We start from the raw sequence: 18,953 nt of genomic DNA, 5'->3' as shown, positions 1-18,953 counted from the left end.
CTCACTATACTGTATGACTCATGGAAGAAGGAGGGCTGTATCCTTAAATTCCCAGGAAAGCCTCCATACAACATACCCAATCACCTTGTCAAATCCAGTATGTCACATACAATTTGCATCCAACATAGAGAATTACGATTTACATTATGATCAACATTCCACTATTCTCTGTGGGCATAGAGGATTCATGTTTCAGAAGACTTGGGGCAACTCATATTTATGATATTTATTAGGGTCAACAGAAAAAAACACACCTAAAAACACTAGTTATTCTCCTTGTGCATTTTGAGGTACAGGGGTAGGGGAGGGAGAGACACACAGAGAGAACAGGGCTGCCTCAAATCTCAAAGCACAAATATATGTCCCATCCACCTGCTGCATGGCCTGTGGCCTAACTTATGTGAAAGTTATTTCTCATACTTGGGAAAGACCAATTAAGCCCACATAGTGAAATCCCAGAGCGAGAAGTGCACAAAGGTACTGGTGGATAAGCCACTGAGTTTGGCCACTAGAGACAATTTAAAATGATCCCAGTGGCCCAAATAAATTACTAATCATTTGCCATACTTAGTTCAGCTATGTCCACAAACGAAGCCCTCAAAATTTAAGAAACGCCACTACCATATGCTATTATTTAGCAATACCTATACAAAACTAAATGTACCATTGTGAAGAGAATCAGAGCTAGTGATCTTGCTATTTACACATGTTCTCAAGCTCCATAATTAAAAAGAAATAAATTCATTCATTTGAAAGAAACTCAAGCCATTTAAGTGGGTTCCATGCTAGCACTATTGTAAGAATTTTAACACTGGCACAAGAGAGCCCCTGATTTCTTCCATCTAAAAATCTCTTCTCTCTGAACATTACAGAAACTTTCTCAGGAAGATTTGCTGTATACATGGAGGATTCAATGCAGTCGAGAAAGGAATTAAACTGATGTATCATTGTATTTGCTTGGCAGATTTATTTGTTTATTTTGTATTTTCACACCACCCTTCATCAATTATTCCAATGATTTTACTGTGGAAACTCACAAACAAAAACAGGCAGCATGCAAGCCTTATTTGCATCGCAACTGGAGGCAACAGGTAGAGCAAAATGTGTACTACTTTCAAATTAGGAGTTTTATCATGCAGAGAGGGCTCCTACAAAAAACTGAAGAGGATCATACAGAAAACATTCAGAAGGCTATAATATTTAAATTGAACCCAGCGAGATTTTAACAATGACCACAGCATAAGCATAACACATTTACAACAAGAAAGAAGAAAGGCACCTGGAGACATCTGACACTGGGCATGCTCTGCAGGCATCTCAGTGCGCACATGCTCTCTACCAGGTTGGAGCAGCCTAGCCACAAAGACCTTGGCACAGAACACTGCAGGATGACAAAAAGGAAGGAAGAGAAGAAGCAGTTAGATGCCACAAGTTACTGAACGCAGGTAACTTATTAGTATGTTAAAGTGGATAACCAAAGGCAAGCAACCAAAAACATCTAATCCCATTCCAAACTGCTTAGCCAGATCATCAATCAAGGGCTGAATCCACCAAACACTACAATTGCATACATAACCTACCCTATCTGAAGCATAAATTGGGTTGAATTCACACCGAGAGATTGTCCACATTTGAGCATGAATTAGCTGTTAATCTACCGTATTTTTTGCTCTATAAGACTCACTTTTTCCCTCCTAAAAAGGGGAGATGTGTGTGCGTCTTATGGAGCGAATGCAGGCTGCGCAGCTATCACAGAAGCCAGAACAGCAAGAGGGATTGCTGCTTTCACTGTGCAGAGATCCCTCTTGCTGTTCTGGCTTCTGAGATTCAGAATGGTTTTTTTTTGTTTGTTTGTTTTCCTCCTCCAAAAACTAGGTGCGTCTTGTGGTCTGGTGCGTCTTATAGAGCAAAAAATACGGTGCTTTTTCTCCATTCACATTAGGCTAGTGTGGTCCACAAATGCCTATATTTGAATCTGTGCATGGGAAACAACTAATAGGTGTTCCTTTTGGGATGTGTCCCTACCGTCTAATTTGTTGATTCTTTTATGCTAGGGATGTCCCAACAAATCAATCACGATCTACTGGTAGATCCCTGGGAGGTTTTGGTAGATCGCGGTCAATCGCTGGGTCCCCTTCCTTAGCAGTGCTAAAATTGATTCCTGTCCCGCCCTCCATTGCTGCACCATCTGCAGAATGGAAGATGGTGTTTACAGAGTGAGGCTGTTTGTTTCCCTAGCAATTGGTTAGTGAGTGTCTGTTCCTCTTTTCCCCCAAAAACCCTTAAAAATGGGGCTTTCCTCCTCCCTAAAAAAAATCTCAATAACTTTAACCTGAACCGCCGCCCCCCCCCCCAAAATGGGGGTAGATGACTGCCAGTTTTTAATTCTGTAAGTAGATCACAGTCTCTTGGGAGTTGGCCACCGCTGTTTTATGCCAATGCATGTGCACAGACAGCTTTTTTAAAAAAACAAAAACAACCACCCACTTATGAAGTGGGCAAGTCAAGCAACTGTAAATTTGCTTGTGCAGTCTTCCGGTTTTCTGCAAATCATGGGGATCAAAGGCCGGGGTGGAGGGAAGAACCTCCGTTCAGGAGCTCACAGGAAATAGTTATGAGCACAGGCAGAAAGAAATGAGAGCATCAAGGAAGTAGTGGGCATGGACAGGGGAATGGAAGAAAGTGAAAATTGAGTCACCCAGCCAAAAAACACCCAAATAAAATCATCTGTGACCCTGAGGAGAGTGGTTTAGAACCCAATTTCCCTCAGTTTTTCAGATTATCTCCATAATCTGAGACAGGTGTTGTTTGAGGGTATTGCATGTGGACTATGCAAATTAAAAGGTAATACAGTAAACACTGGTGTTGACAAGCCCCAAATTAGTTGCTCTTGAATCTCAGTGATGTAAACAGATCCTAAATTTGTCAAAACTAGTTGATTTCTTATGGGACCAAAATGCAACTAATTTTATCCGCCAATCTACTGGAGTTTTCAACAGCCCCAATGAAATGGAGCTTGCAGAGTAGCAATTCTTAGTGCTGCAATTATCTAGTAACTTTCATTGGTCTAACCACTTCAGCATTTATGAGCTCCGAAAGGAAATAAATGAGAACAGAGCCCTTGAAAGTGGAGCCCAGAGTGCTCTCGAGTGTTAATCACTTTTTGTACAAAGCCACTCCCAATACACTACCCAAAAAAAGAGAATCACAAATCTGGCACTGGGATACAAGTGAGGAACTTGATTCAGTGTTTTACGCATAAGTTTCTCACTGCTGTGTTTGAAAAAACTTGCTGATCTATTGTGCGTAACTTGCCGTTGAATCAATTAGTTTCTCTGCAACTATTTCTAATGATTCATTCCGAGTCTCATATACTTAACTTGGAATGAAAGTAAGTTGAATAGTGCAGGCAGTTATGATGAGCCTATTACATAGCTCTTCTGTTATGGTGGACAGAAAGTGTTACTGTTTAAAGAAAAATAGAAGTTTGTCAAAGTTGATGTTGAGGACTGAGCCCTACTAAGATTTTATTAACTTGTACAGCACATAATCCCAATCAGTTGTTAATGAGCCAAACAATTTAACATCAGATTACATAATTTGGCAGGCCAAGTAAGTCTACCCAGGTCACAAATACTTAACAGAGAGGCAACTTAAGGATAATTCATCCTGGTCATAAACTAAATGAGTTTAAAATCATAAGACTTTAAAGTTTCAAAATGGATCATAGGCTTTCAAATAAACCTAAAACCAGTCATCCCCCCCCTCCGCCCCCAGTAATAAACACCAGGGAAGCTCTGAGCATTGACTGCCCTGGCTTTAATTTAAACAGGCATATTTACTTATAGTAAATAGATTTTACACCACCTCTGACATCAGCAAATATGTAAAAGTTAAGGCTTTAATACAGAAATCTATGCATTGCAAAGAACAAACCACTATACTATAAGCTGCTTTTGAAACTCCCAAGTTTCAAAAGCAGTTTATTGCACTGGAAGAAACTGGGGCTGCAGTTTGAGAAATGCAAATCTAAAGTTGATGGGAGTGGTCATTAGTTTTGAGGCAAGGTGCCATCAGTATGCCGATGACACTCAGCTCTATCTCTCAATTACATCTGGATTGGGAGAAGACATGCAGTCCCTGGATTGGTGCCTGGAAGCAATGTTGAGATGGATGAGGAAAAACAAGCTGAACTTGAATCCTGGTAAGACAAATGTACTGTGTGAGTGGCTCCTGTGTCTGTGAAACTGGTCAATTTTTCACCCTGGATGGGTCAAATAATGCTATTGCTTTATACAAGAATGCTTGCATTTTAAAATACAGTGGTGCCCTGCAAGACGAACGCCTCGCAAGACGGAAAACCCGCTAGACGAAAGGGTTTTCCGTTTTGGAGGCGCTTCGCAAAACGAATTTCCCTATGGGCTTGCTTCGCAAGACGAAAATGTCTTGCGAGTTCCTGCGGGGCTTTTCCCCTTCCCCCCCCTTTTCCTAAGCCCTAAGCCGCTTATCAGCTGATCCGCTGATAAGCCGCTTATCAGCGGATCCGCTAAAAGCCGCTAAACCGCTAATAGCGCTAATCCGCTAAGCTGTCAATGGGCTTGCTTCACAAGACGAAAAAACCGCTATACGAAGAGCCTCACGGAACGGATTAATTTCGTCTTGTGAGGCACCACTGTACTGCAAATTAGTACTGCTGACTCGTATCAAGTACTTTTATTTCAATTTAAGGCCACAAGTCATGTGGTCATAAGAAGGTCATCAGGTACTACCATTTACCTCTCATGCTAGTGAATAAGAGGGCAAAAAGTCCGGCTTTCAAGTCCCTGCACAACTTTGGTAAATTGGTAAATTGCTTATTAATTACCGTATTTTTCGCTCTATAACACGCACCCGACCATAACACGCACGTAGTTTTTAGAGGAGGAAAACAAGAAAAAAAATATTCTAAACGAAACAGCGCATGTATGAGTTTTGTGGTTCATGCTGTGGCCACAGACATGTGATGACAGTGAGTTTGGAGTAGCCCAATGCAAAAATCCTGAGGATCCATGTGGATCCATGCTTTGTAACCACGTTTTTTGCACCACTGCGGCCCCAGGCAACAGTGGGTGCATGATTTTTTGGGTGCAAGATGTAGCCATGGACATGCTATGTGATCTGATGGTGAATTTGGGGTGACCCAGTGCAAAAATCCTGAGGATCCATGTGGATCTGTGCTTTGTAAACGTTTTAAGTGAGGAGGGAAGGAAAAGCACTCAAGGGACAAGGAGCATGTGTGGGATAGGTGGAGAAGGATGCTGCTAATAATGAAGAAGAGGGGTATAAGGGGAGAAGGCTCCTCTCTTCTCCTTTAAAGCAAGCAGGCTCTGCTTTTCTCCCTCCTCCCCGCTCATCCCCGGCTTAGTGAGCTGAAAAACTTTGCTGCTATTTAGCGAGCTGAGTGGGGAGGAGAGGGGGACAGAGAGCCTGCTTGCTTTAAAGGAACCAACCGGACAGGAGCCGCTTACACTCGTGTAAGCAGCTCCTCTCCTCTCCCGCTTTGCTCCTTTAAAGAAGCAGGCTCTCTGTCCCTCTCTCCTCCCCACTCACCGGCTCTTCTCCCGCTTTGCTGTTTCAAAGCGAGCCACGGAGGAGGGAAGGAAGGGGAAGCATAGATCCTCTGCTCACGACTGCAGCAGATCCCCTCCGCCACCCGTAGGCATCCCTCCATAACACGCACAGACATTTCCCCTTACTTTCTAGGAGGAAAAAAGTGAGTGTTATGGTACAAAAAATACGGTAAATAAAAGTGCTAACCCATGCAAGTGGGGGGGGGGGATGTTGCTATCAGGTCTGTTTTTAAATGAGCAAGAGAATTAACTTTGGAAGGGTTCAAAGGCTTATCTTATCTACACAAAACAGGCAATCCTTTCCCCAATTAGTCCAGATCACAGTGGGCCACAAGACAAAGATGGTTCTTGCACAGATGTCAATGCAATAAAATCAAACCAAGCACTATAGAACAAGAAAGCAAAGCGGGCATCACACCGCCCATCAGTATTGCTGGTCAATCTTTCCTGGAAAAACATGTCTTCCCAGAACAACATATGCTGGCCAGCTAGCACTTATTTATTTAATTTAATTACTGGCATACATCTCCCCATATTTTACAGCATAGTGAACTGGTGCTTCATGTGCAGGTCAGCATTCTTGGCTAAGTAAGTCTAATCACTACAGTCCTTTCAGTAAGGGGGAAAAACATAGGGTAGATCAACTATCAGTAAATTTTGCATTGAACAGCAGGAAGCAAACATGTTAAAGGTAACACAGTTCGAAAGCAAACTAAACTAATTTAGCAGTAAACATTAAACACAATCATTTAATGCTACATTTATGGAACATGTGAACTTTCTGAAAAGTGATCTAAATGTGATTACATAATTTAGGGAATTTATTATTGCAATCACAACATATTGCCATAAACTGGACATGCTTCAAGTGGTGATCAATGCACAACCCAATGCATTCCTATCAGTACAGGTCATCCTGTTTTTGACTATGTGATCAGCAACTTTCTTCAAAAGTTTCTAATGTTTTCTAAAACATTAACGTAATTTTTGCTCTCGTGTACTTTGGTGTGCTACTAACGCTAACCTTCTGCACCTTTTTAGACTGACAGGATTATTTCATTGTAATATAGGCAGTTCATTTGTAGGCAGCAGACACACTAGTTCAAGCTAGAGCATTTTGGCATTTAAGCTCAGCAAACGCTTTGAATAGTAGTGCTCCTGTAAAAAACAAACATCTGAAGATGCCTTACAGGTAAGTAGATCACTGGCCCATCAAGACCAGTACTGGCAACTCTGTTGGCCAACCCCTCAGGGAACCTTCTATATTCTGCTCCCCTCAGGGTTCTTCTATATTCTGCTCTCCAAGATAATTTAATTCACAGATGGACTCCTAATTCCCATCAGTCCCATCTAGCATGAGCAATGGTCAGGAATGGCAGGAGTTGAAGTCCATTATCATGTGGAAAGCCACAGGTTTCCTGCTCAAACTGGAGATGTTGGGCACTGAAGCTGACACCAGCTACGTGCTAACTAGGTTCTCTATCAGTGAGCAATGGGTCCCCCTCCCCCTTCTTGCAAAATGAAAAAAAGGAGGAAGGGAGAAAGCGCAAACCTTAAATTTGAAACAAAGAATTGGAAGCATTTAACAACTTGCACAGCTCTGATAGAAGTCGAGTAACATAACATCTGTGTGTTTCATCAAGCCATTACATTCCTTCACAACTTTAACAATATGCTAAGATTCTTCTGGTCTGATGCCATCCCCTCCCTATTTGTCTCTAGGATGAGACTGGAAAAAAGTCTTTGGGCAGGGAGAAATGAACAGCTGAGCAAGAAGAACCCTGTGGTCATTTGATGAGGTGCCTCCTTTTACCTAGAAAGAATTAACCCTCCTTAAGGATAATAGGGGACCTGGGTGGCGCTGTGGGTTAAACCACAGAGTCTAGGACTTGCCGATCAGAAGGTCGGCAGTTCGAATCCCTGCGAAGAGGTGAGCTCCTGTTGCTTGGTCCTTGCTCCTGCCAACCTAGCAGTTTGAAAGCACGTCAAAGCGCAAGTAGATAAATAGGTACCACTCCGGAGGGAAGGTAAACGGTGTTTCCGTGCGCTGCTCTGGTTCGCCAGAAGCAGCTTAGTCATGCTGGCCACATGACCCAGAAGCTGTACGCCGGCTCCCTAGGCCAATAAAGCCAGATGAGCGCTGCAACCCCAGAGTCAGCCACGACTGGACCTAATGGTCAGGGGTCCCTTTATCTTTACCTTTAAGGATAATGGCCAGGGAGATTTTGTTTAGCCTTACGTGGCTGACTTTTGTCTGCTTGGCTTTTAAGTTTTAGTTGAACCCCTCAATTTCACTTGACAGAAGTTGCAAGTGGTTCATTAGTGTGGTGTTATTAGGAGGGAACACACTCTCAGCACTGCATCATTTACACAGTACCATTAGTGTACATCTCTTCTGCAGAACAACTAACAAAAAGAGACATATTTTTGCCCATAGGACATAATCGCCTAACTTTTGACATTGAGGAAGGCAACAAGGAGAGACAGCTGTGAACAAGGGATGAATGCAAACAGTATGAATGCAGCATGTAAATACACACACTTGTCCACTGGGGGATAAGGACTGAAGAGAAATTAAGCTGGAAGCTTCACAGGAAAAGTGGGTTTTGAGGAGGGATTTGAAGAAGGGAAAAGAGATGGCACCACACAGGCAATCTGAAAGGACGTTCCATACACAGCGGAGCAGCAAGAGGATGAGCAAAGACAATACGTATTTCACACACATATTTTACATGTGGGCAATTCACATTTTACACACACACACTCACACACGGTGTCCCAGTCAAATGAAGTTTCCCTTAACTAGTAGCGGAAAGAAGACTTCTCTCCCCTTAACTCTAAAGAAAATTCACCTTGAAAATGGGGGGGGGGGGAGGGGAGAGAAATGATGGGTTGCTGCTGGTCACATCAGTGGCAACTTCTGAGTTCATATCATTACGGCCATTTTACAAGGACTGTATGTATTGCTTCATGGTAGGAAGGAAAATTGCTCTAAAAGTGAGAGCCAGTAACAGATGTGGTTGCAAGTTGGCTGCATCATCAATAGTTTTATAAAAACCCTACAAGATATAAAAAACAAATATTTCTTAAAACATCACCAAGGACTTAAGCAGCAAGGAGTGCTGGTTCCTTTTATAGGTGACAGTATATGCACCTTTTTTCCAGTCTACTAAGAAAGCACCATTCAATTTGAGAGGTCTCAACTCTTGGCTCATATGGACCAGTCCTGTAGCAACAGCAACAGACTGCATCTTACAGGGAACAGGGCTGCTGGTTGAGATCTAAAGAGCTGCTTAGACTCACAGAATGGGCTTGCATGAAACTTGAGGCTTCTCATTCTTCTTTGAAAACAGCTGACACACACACACACACACACACACACACACACACACCCACACCCCACATCATGTGACAAAGTGCTTTTGAAATCCTTCATAGTTTTCAAAAACTCAGTTTGCCAGGCACAACGGCAGGCTGCTGTTAAAAGTGTAAAGCCCTCTTGGGCTCATGGAATTAATCCCACAATTCCTTGGATCCCTGCCCATAACCTCTGCTTCCCAAGGAGCCTCTTTCAGCTACAACACAGATGTTACAGGGAAGAGACTGAGAAAGGCCTAACCCAGTGTAAAGCACCATCACTTCTGATGGTGACAATACATTTCTGGGCATAGAACCCCTGATGTAACACATTTACATGCCTTGCTCTCCATAGCTTTTTTCAGGCATTCTCCCTTCCATGTGTTTACAAATGAGAAGGGGGAGAGCAGGGCTGAACTTGCTACCCCTGCTGCCATGTACTCACAGACACCACTCCCATAATCCACATGGAGGGAGGGACGTCTGAAGTGAGTAGCCTGCTGTATACTTATAGGCTTTCCTTATGGCGCTGTGGTCTAAACCACTGAGCCTAGGGCTTGCCGATCAGAAGGTCAGCAGTTCGAATCCCCGCGACGGGGTGAGCTCCCATTCCTCGGTCCCAGCTCCTGCCAACCTAGCAGTTTGAAAGCACATCCAAGTGCAATTAGATAAATAGGTACCGCTTCGGCGGGAAGGTAAACGGCGTTTCCGTGCGCTGCTCTGGTTTTGCCAGAAGCGGCTTAGTCATGCCGGCCACATGACCCAGAAAAACTGTCTGCGGACAAACGCCGGCTCCCTCGGGCAGTAAAGCGAGATGAGCTCCACAACCCCAGAGTCGTTCGTGACTGGACTTAACTGTCAGGGTCCCTTTACCTTTACGATCTCTAATCCTGCAAACTAGAGCAGTAAATTGCGTGGGTAGCCTACATGTATGCAGCAGACTCTCCTGCTCCCAACCTCCCCCAATGCATGAATGGCAAGGGCGAGGGAGCAAATTCAGCTCCATTCTTCCCCTTCCGTGATTGCAAATGCGCAAGGGCAAAATGCCTGGAAAGTGCCACTAAAGTTCAGTACGGTTTTTTCCCCCTGACAGCTGAGATGGCCCCAGGCAGATGCAGTCCCCTAATAATTCTAACAGGCCCCTGGTGACCCTAGGAAATTTTTGTCAAGATGTGGATTTTGTATACAAATGTAGGTATTTTGTATGTAATCTAGACTGCATGTGCACTGCAACTGTGAAGCCTTGACTGCTAAATGATGACAACCTTGTTACGGGGGCTGACCACTCATGGGAGAGCTTATTTCTAATCCCACCTTCCGTACTGGAGGCAGTTCATAACTATTAGAAACAAAAAACATCAAAAACCTTGGAAAACCAGCAGTAAAAAAATAATACAAACACACATAAAACAACCCAATTTAGCAACAGCAATTTTATTTCATTGGTCTACGTAGGAAAACATGCTTCTGGAACCCACACTACTGTCCCAATAAAAGTGACTCCCTTCCGCTCCCCCAACTCAAGGCCAAGGAATGCCACACCAGAAGTCACGTGTGAAACATTGGGAAAGAAGTACCAGACTCATTTTGCATATATGCTAAGCATATGCTCCTTGACACTACTGACATACTACATCAATTCTATTTTCATTTGTTGACAAGTCACAAGAGTGCAGAAGGTTAAGTATGGTACTTAGCCACATTGTTCTCAGGTCACAAAGGGCAGTTTTGTTCTTCAAAGTGAGGCTGTTGTTTTCTTCCAACATGAGCATCATTGAGGAGACAAATACCAGGAAACTACAGCAAGTAAGCAGAACCATCTTGGGTTTTCCTCTTTAGCTTCCAGCCAACTTCACTGGATCCAGGATAGTGATTTAACACTGAGTGAAATCCTGTGAGCAACTACTCAGAAGTAAGCCCCACTGAGTTCAATAGGGCTTGCCCCCAGATAGGTAGATCTAGGATTGCAGCATATGGGTCAGTTCAACTTCAGCATCTATATGTACAGTGGTGCCTCGCAAGATGAAAAGAATCCGTTCCGCGAGTCTCTTCGTCTAGCGGTTTTTTCGTCTTGCGAAGCAAGCCCATTGACGGCTTAGCGGATTAGCGCTATTAGCGGCTTAGCGGATAAGCAGATAAGCGGCTTAGAAAAAGGGGGGGAGGGGGGAAAACCCGCAGGAACTCGCAAGACATTTTCGTCTTGCGAAGCAAGCCCATAGGAAATTCGTTTTGCGAAGCACCTCCAAAACGGAAAACTCTTTCGTCTAGCGAGTTTTCCGTCTTGCGAGGCATTCGTCTTGCGGGGCACCACTGTATTTCTTCATGAATCCTTTCATGCAACAATGAACCAGTCAGTTCAGCTAACGGTCCTATGTTGTGTTCATTGGGGCACAATAGCAGGGGAAATTATCTGTTTTTCATTTTGTTTACTTGGGTTTCGAGTCCACCCTATCCCTCCTGTTGATGGGACAGGAGATCAACACTTCCTTCTTCTGTACAATCTGGTTTTTTAACAAAAAGAAGACCTTTGTGCTGGAACTCCCTGTCAGTCTCATGTAGTGACCTGTTGAGCCCTGACGGAAATCCATGTGGGCACATGCCACACTTGCAATGCAAGGGAATCATGCAGTTAATGTACGGATGAGCCAAACCCAACTGCAGATATTACACATTGCAAATAAGTAATTTGTAATCTTGCTCCCACACAAACTAGAATCTGAAAGCCCACATTAAACCCTGGTTTAGTTGTTTGGAAGCAACAACCCAGGATGCTAAGCTTGCACATTATGATAAGCCATCGCTTATTGCAGTGGTTTTCAAACAGTGTGACATGGCACCCTGGGGTTCCCTGAATGATGTTCAGGGGTGCCACAGGCAACACTGGCCTCTGTCCTTCTTTCCTTCCCTCCCTCACCTGATGCTCTCTTGGGTCTCTGCCTCCCAAAGGCATGCACAGCTGTTTGTTGCAGCAGGTCCGGCTACAAGCTCCCCAGGCGAATGGTGCCTCTGGTGTTGGCCAGGGGGTACTTCCCAGGCCTCCGCTGGGTGGTGTGAGAAGGCACCTCTCTTTGGGGTGGGGGGGGTGGCAGCAGCTCAGAGACCAGGGGTGGCAGCTGTGGCTGTCCAGAGGACTCTGAAGAAGAGGGGAGAAGAGAGGAGGCTGAAGGAACATTCCACAAAGGAGTGTGTTCAAAAAGGGGTGAGGGGCTGCTGGATCTGCAGGCGAGGGGTGACATAATGGGCTCCTGAGCCCCAAAGGGGTGCCACAGAAAGAATGCAGTTGGCCAAGGGAGCCATGAACACCAAAAGGTTGAAAACCTCTGGCTTATTGGTTAGTCTAAGCTGCTCACACAAAGGGAAAAGCAAAGCGTGAGAGACGAGCAGGTTGCTCATTCATAGTATGCCAGGATAAACCAGGAATCCTGGATTTACCTTGATATGCATACATGGACCTGGTATATTTCCAAGCCACCTAGAACACCAAAATACCATTACAGAATATGAGACCCTGCAGTCAAAAATCTCTGTTAAGCTATTATTTGCTTTCCCTCTAAAGTGCAGAGAAACTTCACAAGAATCAGTTTATACCTGCTGCTCTAAGCAATTCAATATGAAAGGTTTTAGACTATTTATTCAAGTAGGCATTTCAAGAACTACATTTCAAGATTAGTCTTAAGTCAATAAAAAGTCAAGAAGTGATGTTCTTAGCAGCAATATGCCAGCAACCCCAAAATAATTGCTGATGTTCAAGGTCAACTATGTTCATCAGCTTCAAGGCACATGTTTTTGTCTTTCTAGAGCATTATTACTAAGGATGTTTCTATTATTAGCTATTCAACACAGGAAGGTACAAACTGACAGCAAGGTACTAATTTCATTGTTTTCAAAGTGTTCCTTCTAAATTGAGGATAGGCAGTGTGGTTGCCTCCGATGCCGTGGACTAAAACTCCCATAATCCTTGACTACTGGCCATCCTTGCTAGAGCTGATGGGAGCTTGAGTCCAATAACATATGGAGTGCACCATGTTGCCTACCTGGGTTCTAGTTTCATTCGCAAATACAAGACAACAAAGAAACAAAACCTATGTGTATGTAAGAAGAATGGAAACTGTAAGATTGTCTGAGTTGATAAAATATTTGCATTAAAACTTTAACTTTGCAAATCACCTAATGCAGTAACGTTTCAAAGTTAAAACTGATATAAAAACATGTTATTTGCAAAGGATTGTGAGCAATAAGGGACCAGCAGCAGGAGGCATATTACTTCCAGAAGCTATCAGTCAGGAGTTACGCTACCAAAATCTAGGAACAGCTCAAACAACAATGGGTACATTTCTTTCCTTGATTCAGCTCAACACTCTGTAGTATGGAAAAACTAGAGCAAGCTGAGAAAGGCACTGGGGACCCCTAAACCCTTTAATTGCTAGCTCTTAAGCATGGCTAGTAACCCAGTTTTTACATCACATGAAATCATATGCTAATCATATGCTTTATCATGAATACTGATGTCATTCCCACCTTGCTCCTCCTCTAGTGCAAGTGAAACCAGTAATTGCTTGACTTGCTGTGTCTGAACCAAGAATTCTGGTTTAGTTTGATCAAACAAAACATGATCAGGAAGCAAAGAGCAAACCTTGGCTTGTTTGGAACAATGCAAACCGTGATCTCTGGTGTGAACATAGTGCTAAGCCAGTGTTGGTGGTTTGCTCCTCTCACATGCAACAACTGAATGGATTGTTCATTTCTGTCATACAGTCTCCAAAACCAAGCTCCCAGGGCTCCCTTACAGGTCAAATGGCACACACAATAGTAGCTGATCCATTTGTTTAAATGCAGGCCACACCCCTACAGAGCATTTCAAAGGTAAATGGGGGCAAGCAGGTGAGGAAAGTGGCCCACAACTGTCAATCATCTCTCCATACCCTCTCCTCTCAAATGCTTTCCTCCTAGCTTGAGCTCGCTGATTTTCAGCCAAGCTCTGACACTGAAGAGTACCCAAGAGAGACAGATTGCAGAGAGGTAAGTCATAGGCCTGTCACCATCATGTCTAGTTTGGCCCCAAGCCCAGACTCATCAGTGCATTCTTTCCCATGTCTGTCTCCTGTCTCTTGCTGTCACTGTACTGTATGTGTGTGTTTGTGTGTGTGCAAGCATGCACAGCTGGACAGTGTAAACCCACACCTGGCAGATCGCTCCCAAAGACACAAGAGACACTCCATCCATCTCCAGACTGCATGTGACCAACTTAAGAGCAGTTGTATTTCACTTAATTTGATGGTTCTGTGTTAGAATGTTTCCGTGATTGTCAGATTAAAAAAAAAACCCACAAACACCTGACTTGTTTAATCCTGTCTAATTGGCATGTATGTGTTACCATAAAACTTAAAATCTAAACTGAACGTACAAACAATTAACCCTGAGCCATCAGATGCAGGCTCTAACAACAATACAGGGATTTACGTAACATACATGCTGCTATAATCATGACAATAATTCTGTAAGATAAGCCACTGTCATTACTCCCATACTGCCAGGAGTGGGACAGATGGAGGGAGCCGCCTGAATATACAGATCCTTGTATCTATAAAGTATATGTAAATTTATTTTCCCGAGTGAATCAACTAAGTGTGTTTTCTTTAAGCATGCAAGAAAATTTTCTTCATCAAGAAAAAGCTAGTTCCACAGGTTGCAAAGTGAAGATCTGGGTTAAATAAACCTTGGAAATTTAGAGATCAAGGTTGGGAACCTCGGGCCTGGGGACTGAATATGGTCCTCCTGGAGTCTCTATCTGGCCCTCTTGAGTTTCTTCAACTGCACATGCTCTTCCAAGGCCACACCCCTCACTCATAGCTCCTCCCTGCTTCACATTCAATGAAGCTCTGAGGCTGAAAAATGTTCCCACTCCTGCTAGACCTTCATGCAAAAGCATGCTTATCTAAGAAGTATCGCTTCCTCCACTTCCGGAATTAGTTCGGGGATGATGGGAGTTGTAATCCAAAAACAGAACCAAGTTTGGGAAACTCTGATCTAGAGTACTGGTAAGCTGCCATTTTAGACAACAACTTGACTGGATTTGATTCTGGAAAAGCTTGGGATGTAGCAAGTAAACGACAATCTTAGAAATAAGAGTGTCCAAAACAGGTATGGAAAACCTTTGGCTCTCCAGATGTTGCTGACTACAACTCCCATCATCCCAGACCACTGGCCATGTTGGCTGGGGCTGATGGGAGTTCTAGTGCAACAACACCTGGAGGGCCATGAGTTCCCCAGTCCTGTCTAGAAAAAGAAAATCAGAAAGGGGTGGTTTCAAGCACTTCAATACATTCAAGGCCAGTAGCGACTTTAGCATTGTTCAAGGCTAACACAACTGCAAAAAATGCTGCTGTAAACACGGACCATTCAGATGGGAAATGGACAAGGAGTACTACAGATAAACAGTGATTCCTCAATGATGATGATGATGCCCACTATGGGCAGCTTCCAACACATATCAAAACATAGTAAAATGTCTATCAAGAGATTCCTCAAGAGAAGGAATCTGAACAAGTTGTAGTAGGAACAAAACTCATATCACAGCCAAGAGTTTAGTCTACAAAAACACAGCTAGTAAGCAGCAGTTTTTATGCAGCCTCGTGATTCATGCTATAGAAGGAAGAGGGATGAGGAAATCAGTGAATGAGCAATTTTGTCCAGCAACAGATCCAGCTGTCACAGCAAAAGAGAAAAGCAGAAAAGTGTGAAGCAGTTGGGATCAGGAGATTCCTCACCCAATGTAAGAACATGCATCTAAGAATGACCTTAGGCAAAAGCCTATCATGCTCTAAAATGGGAATGGGGCAGACGTTTCCAAAATACTGTTCCCTTTGAAAATTAAGAGTCAAATGCTAAATAGCTTTTAAAGTAACTATATAGAATCGATTTCTGCAACCCCTATTGGATTTTTCAATTTCTTTTGCAGAGTAGCCTTTAGAGGCTTCACCCCAAAATACATTATGCAATTTGCTCTCTTCTCTCTCTCCCCCAGGGGTGGGGGTTGTCTTTCAAACTGCAAAAGGTATTTCAAAACTCACCTGGATGCAATCACCAGGTACTTAAAAGTGCCAGCACAGGTCCATTTTCCAAACACTTTGTTTGGCTTGGCATCTGAATCAAGCTTATCTGTGTTTTAGAGTGGCTGCTCACTCAATTCATCCCCTTATCAAATGGAGTTACTTACATATATGAGGATCAGTGTCAAACAGAGACCAGTGGAGAAAGAATATGAGGCTCAGAAAGCAGGAGATCAGAACGACGGTATTGTAAGCCAGAAATACCGTATTTTTTGCTCTATAGGACACACTTTATCCCCTTCAAAAATGAAGGGGAAATGTGTGTGCGTCCTATGGAGCGAAGACGCCATAGCCCCGCGACCCTCTCCCAGCTGGAGAAGTGACGTGCGACTATGGCAGCAGCCTCTCTGCTGCGCCTTTCCGCTGCTCCCTGACCTGCTCTTTGGGACTGGTAGTGGGCTTCCCCCCGCCAGCCCCAAAGAGCAGGTCGAAAGGAACCTGAAGCCTGGAGAGCGAGAGGGGTCGGTGTGCACCGACCCCTCTCGCTCTCCAGGCTTCCAAGGTAGCCGCCTAAATGCACCTTAAACAGCACCTTGTTTTAGAGCGGGAAAACAAGAGGGGGAAAATTCTCCCCCTCTCTGCGCAGCACCTCCTGCAGCTTTGCTGAAGGGTCGCTGGGCAGAGAGGGGGAGAATATTTTTTTCTTGTTCTCCCCGCTCTAAAACAAGGTGCGTCCTATTGTCTGGTGCGTCCTATGGTGCAAAAAATACGGTAATTTTCTCAAATAACAATAAATGGCTGGTGGGGGGGGAGTGTTATCAAGAACTGTTCTTTCTTAGACCCCTTTCAGTACCAGTAGTTAAGGATTGGCCTGGAGGCAGGAGAATGATTTTGTATGAAACAACTTCCAGAGTAGTAACTGCTGGAAGTGAAAACAAATCGTTTCAAGTTGCCGCACAATTGTTTTAGACTTTATAGTGTGCAACTGACTTATTGTAGTGAAAAATGAACTCAAACCTGAGTGCAACAGATTTTACCACATGCATTTTTGCATGAATAGGACCAAATTTCAAACACCGGTGGGAGCACATAAAAAACTAATAAAAAGCCTGGGAAAATGTTTCACTACAACTGAGTACCCGGTCGTTTTTAAAAATGGTGAACTAGCAATTTTTGTGGGTCTGCAATGCTAAATCTTTAAACATTTGCTCACTTTCTTCAGCCCAGGCTAGAGAATCATGCAACGCTAAATTCAAAGTTTAAAAAATGTTTCCAAAATGAAAACTTTTGTCACTTCTACCAGAAAACAAGGGGTACACAAGTTAGCCTTGTACAGAGCTTTGTCTAAACAGCTTTAAAAATAGAGATGCAATCCTAAATACACTTACTGGGAAGTAAATTCCACTTTAGAGAGATAGGCTTACTTCTGAGCAAACATGCATAGGATTACACTGTTGGTGACCGTAAGCGTGTCAAAGTTGTTTCCAACTCTCCAAAGGTAAGACAAAACATGTCATACCACTGTACTTAAAAATCAAGCTGCTTTCATTTGGCTAAAAGTTGTTTTTGTACGCCATGAACTACCAAGCTTATGAACACTTTACAACCAGCTGTTCAAATTAAAATGATAGTAAAATCCAGCCCTCAGACTACAAAGTCATAAACTAGACCTCAACAGACTTTCCTTATTTTTTTAAGAGAATCACATATTTTACTCAGATCTACCAATGACATTTCATTGGAGATAAATGATTTAGGAATCTTATCCATGAGGAAAGCGGTATAGTGAAATAAATACACTGAACAGACCTGCCATGATATAAGGCTTAAATGCTTTTATAAACTCTATGCAGTCAGTTTTGGTTAACCAAACTCTGCATTTGTAACACTATTGAGTACAGGGAATATCTTACCTGAAACTCTGTTTCTGTGCTTCAGATCCACCAATCCAGAATGAATGGAAATTCGAATGGGGTTTCCTTTTCACACTTGTCTGTCAAAAGAGAGCAGCCAATCATCTTCAGCTTGGTGTATCTACTTCTTTTCTTGAACGAAATCCCAATATGCACTCCTAATGTTGTTAGAAAGACAAGGAAACCTGTACAGCTAGCAGGGTTCCGGTAGCCATTAAATCAGATGGGTCACCGGATTGGTGGATCTAAGACAAGAAACTACATTAAAGACAAGAAATTGTACTTCCTCATACCTGAGAAAACCGATCCAGAGTAAATGACCTTGGTTATGCACTATGCATGCTGCTATGACATCTCAAACAACAGTACAGGCCTAAGGAAAGCATTAACTTCAATTTCAATAGGATAAAAAAAATGCTATTTCTCTTTAAAATACAAAGTACCTATAGATTATCTATGCCAGACCCACAAACCATAGCCAGGAATAAAAGAGTTAACCTGAGTGTGCTTATGGACTTTGGTGTGACAAGTATGATTTTTTTATTTTTTCTTCTTTGAAAGGGCATTCCTCCATGCCAAATCACAAACAACTCCTGAAATTTCCTTCTATTTCCCAATAGGCATTCTATATAGCATTGCAGAAGATGGGAGCTACTGTTTAAGATACGCCAGCCCAAAGCTCCCTTGGGCTCATGGAACTAGTTTCTATGTTCTTTGGATCATAGCAAATTACATCTTTCTTATCACAATGTCATGTATGTACCCATGGTGCTTGTTTTAACCAATAATGCCTAAGACTGCATTAAGACATTGTGCCCAATGATTTGACCCTACATCTAAAATCAGCTTAAGTAAAAGTGGCAACACTTATCTCTGGAAATTTAAAAAGGGAACAAAATGGCACCTTCAATAGAGAATGCAATCATTATACACTGTTATACATGGTAAAAATGAAGGAAGCAGTCCTATTTTATTTATTGACTCAGACAAACTTATTCTGTTTAACCTATAAACTTTAATTATAT

The 18,953-nt window shown here is 43.0% G+C and overlaps 1 protein-coding gene across 5 annotated transcripts in view; it reads right to left on the bottom strand.

Moving 5' to 3' along the window:
- The window catches only part of FBXW11 (F-box and WD repeat domain containing 11), a 92,980-nt gene that overhangs the window by 53,113 nt on the left and 20,914 nt on the right, over nt 1-18,953 (bottom strand). The window contains exons 2-3 of one of the 5 annotated variants that reach the window (XM_081855541.1): nt 17,929-18,008; nt 1,280-1,381 (exon numbers count right to left, since the gene is read on the bottom strand). The exons of 2 other annotated variants lie outside the window; for them this stretch is intronic. In XM_081855541.1, the coding sequence (XP_081711667.1) occupies nt 1,280-1,330 (51 nt within the window). In that variant the 5' untranslated portion in view covers nt 1,331-1,381; nt 17,929-18,008. The remainder of the gene's footprint in view (nt 1-1,279; nt 1,382-17,928; nt 18,009-18,953) is intronic. 2 more of the 5 variants (XM_081855539.1, XM_081855542.1) reach the window with 2 other exon arrangements.

Source organism: Podarcis erhardii (assembly GCF_964252035.2).
Source record: "Podarcis erhardii genome assembly, chromosome: 3".
Lineage (NCBI taxonomy): Eukaryota > Metazoa > Chordata > Lepidosauria > Squamata > Lacertidae > Podarcis > Podarcis erhardii.
This window is presented reverse-complemented; position numbering and strand designations above follow the sequence as displayed.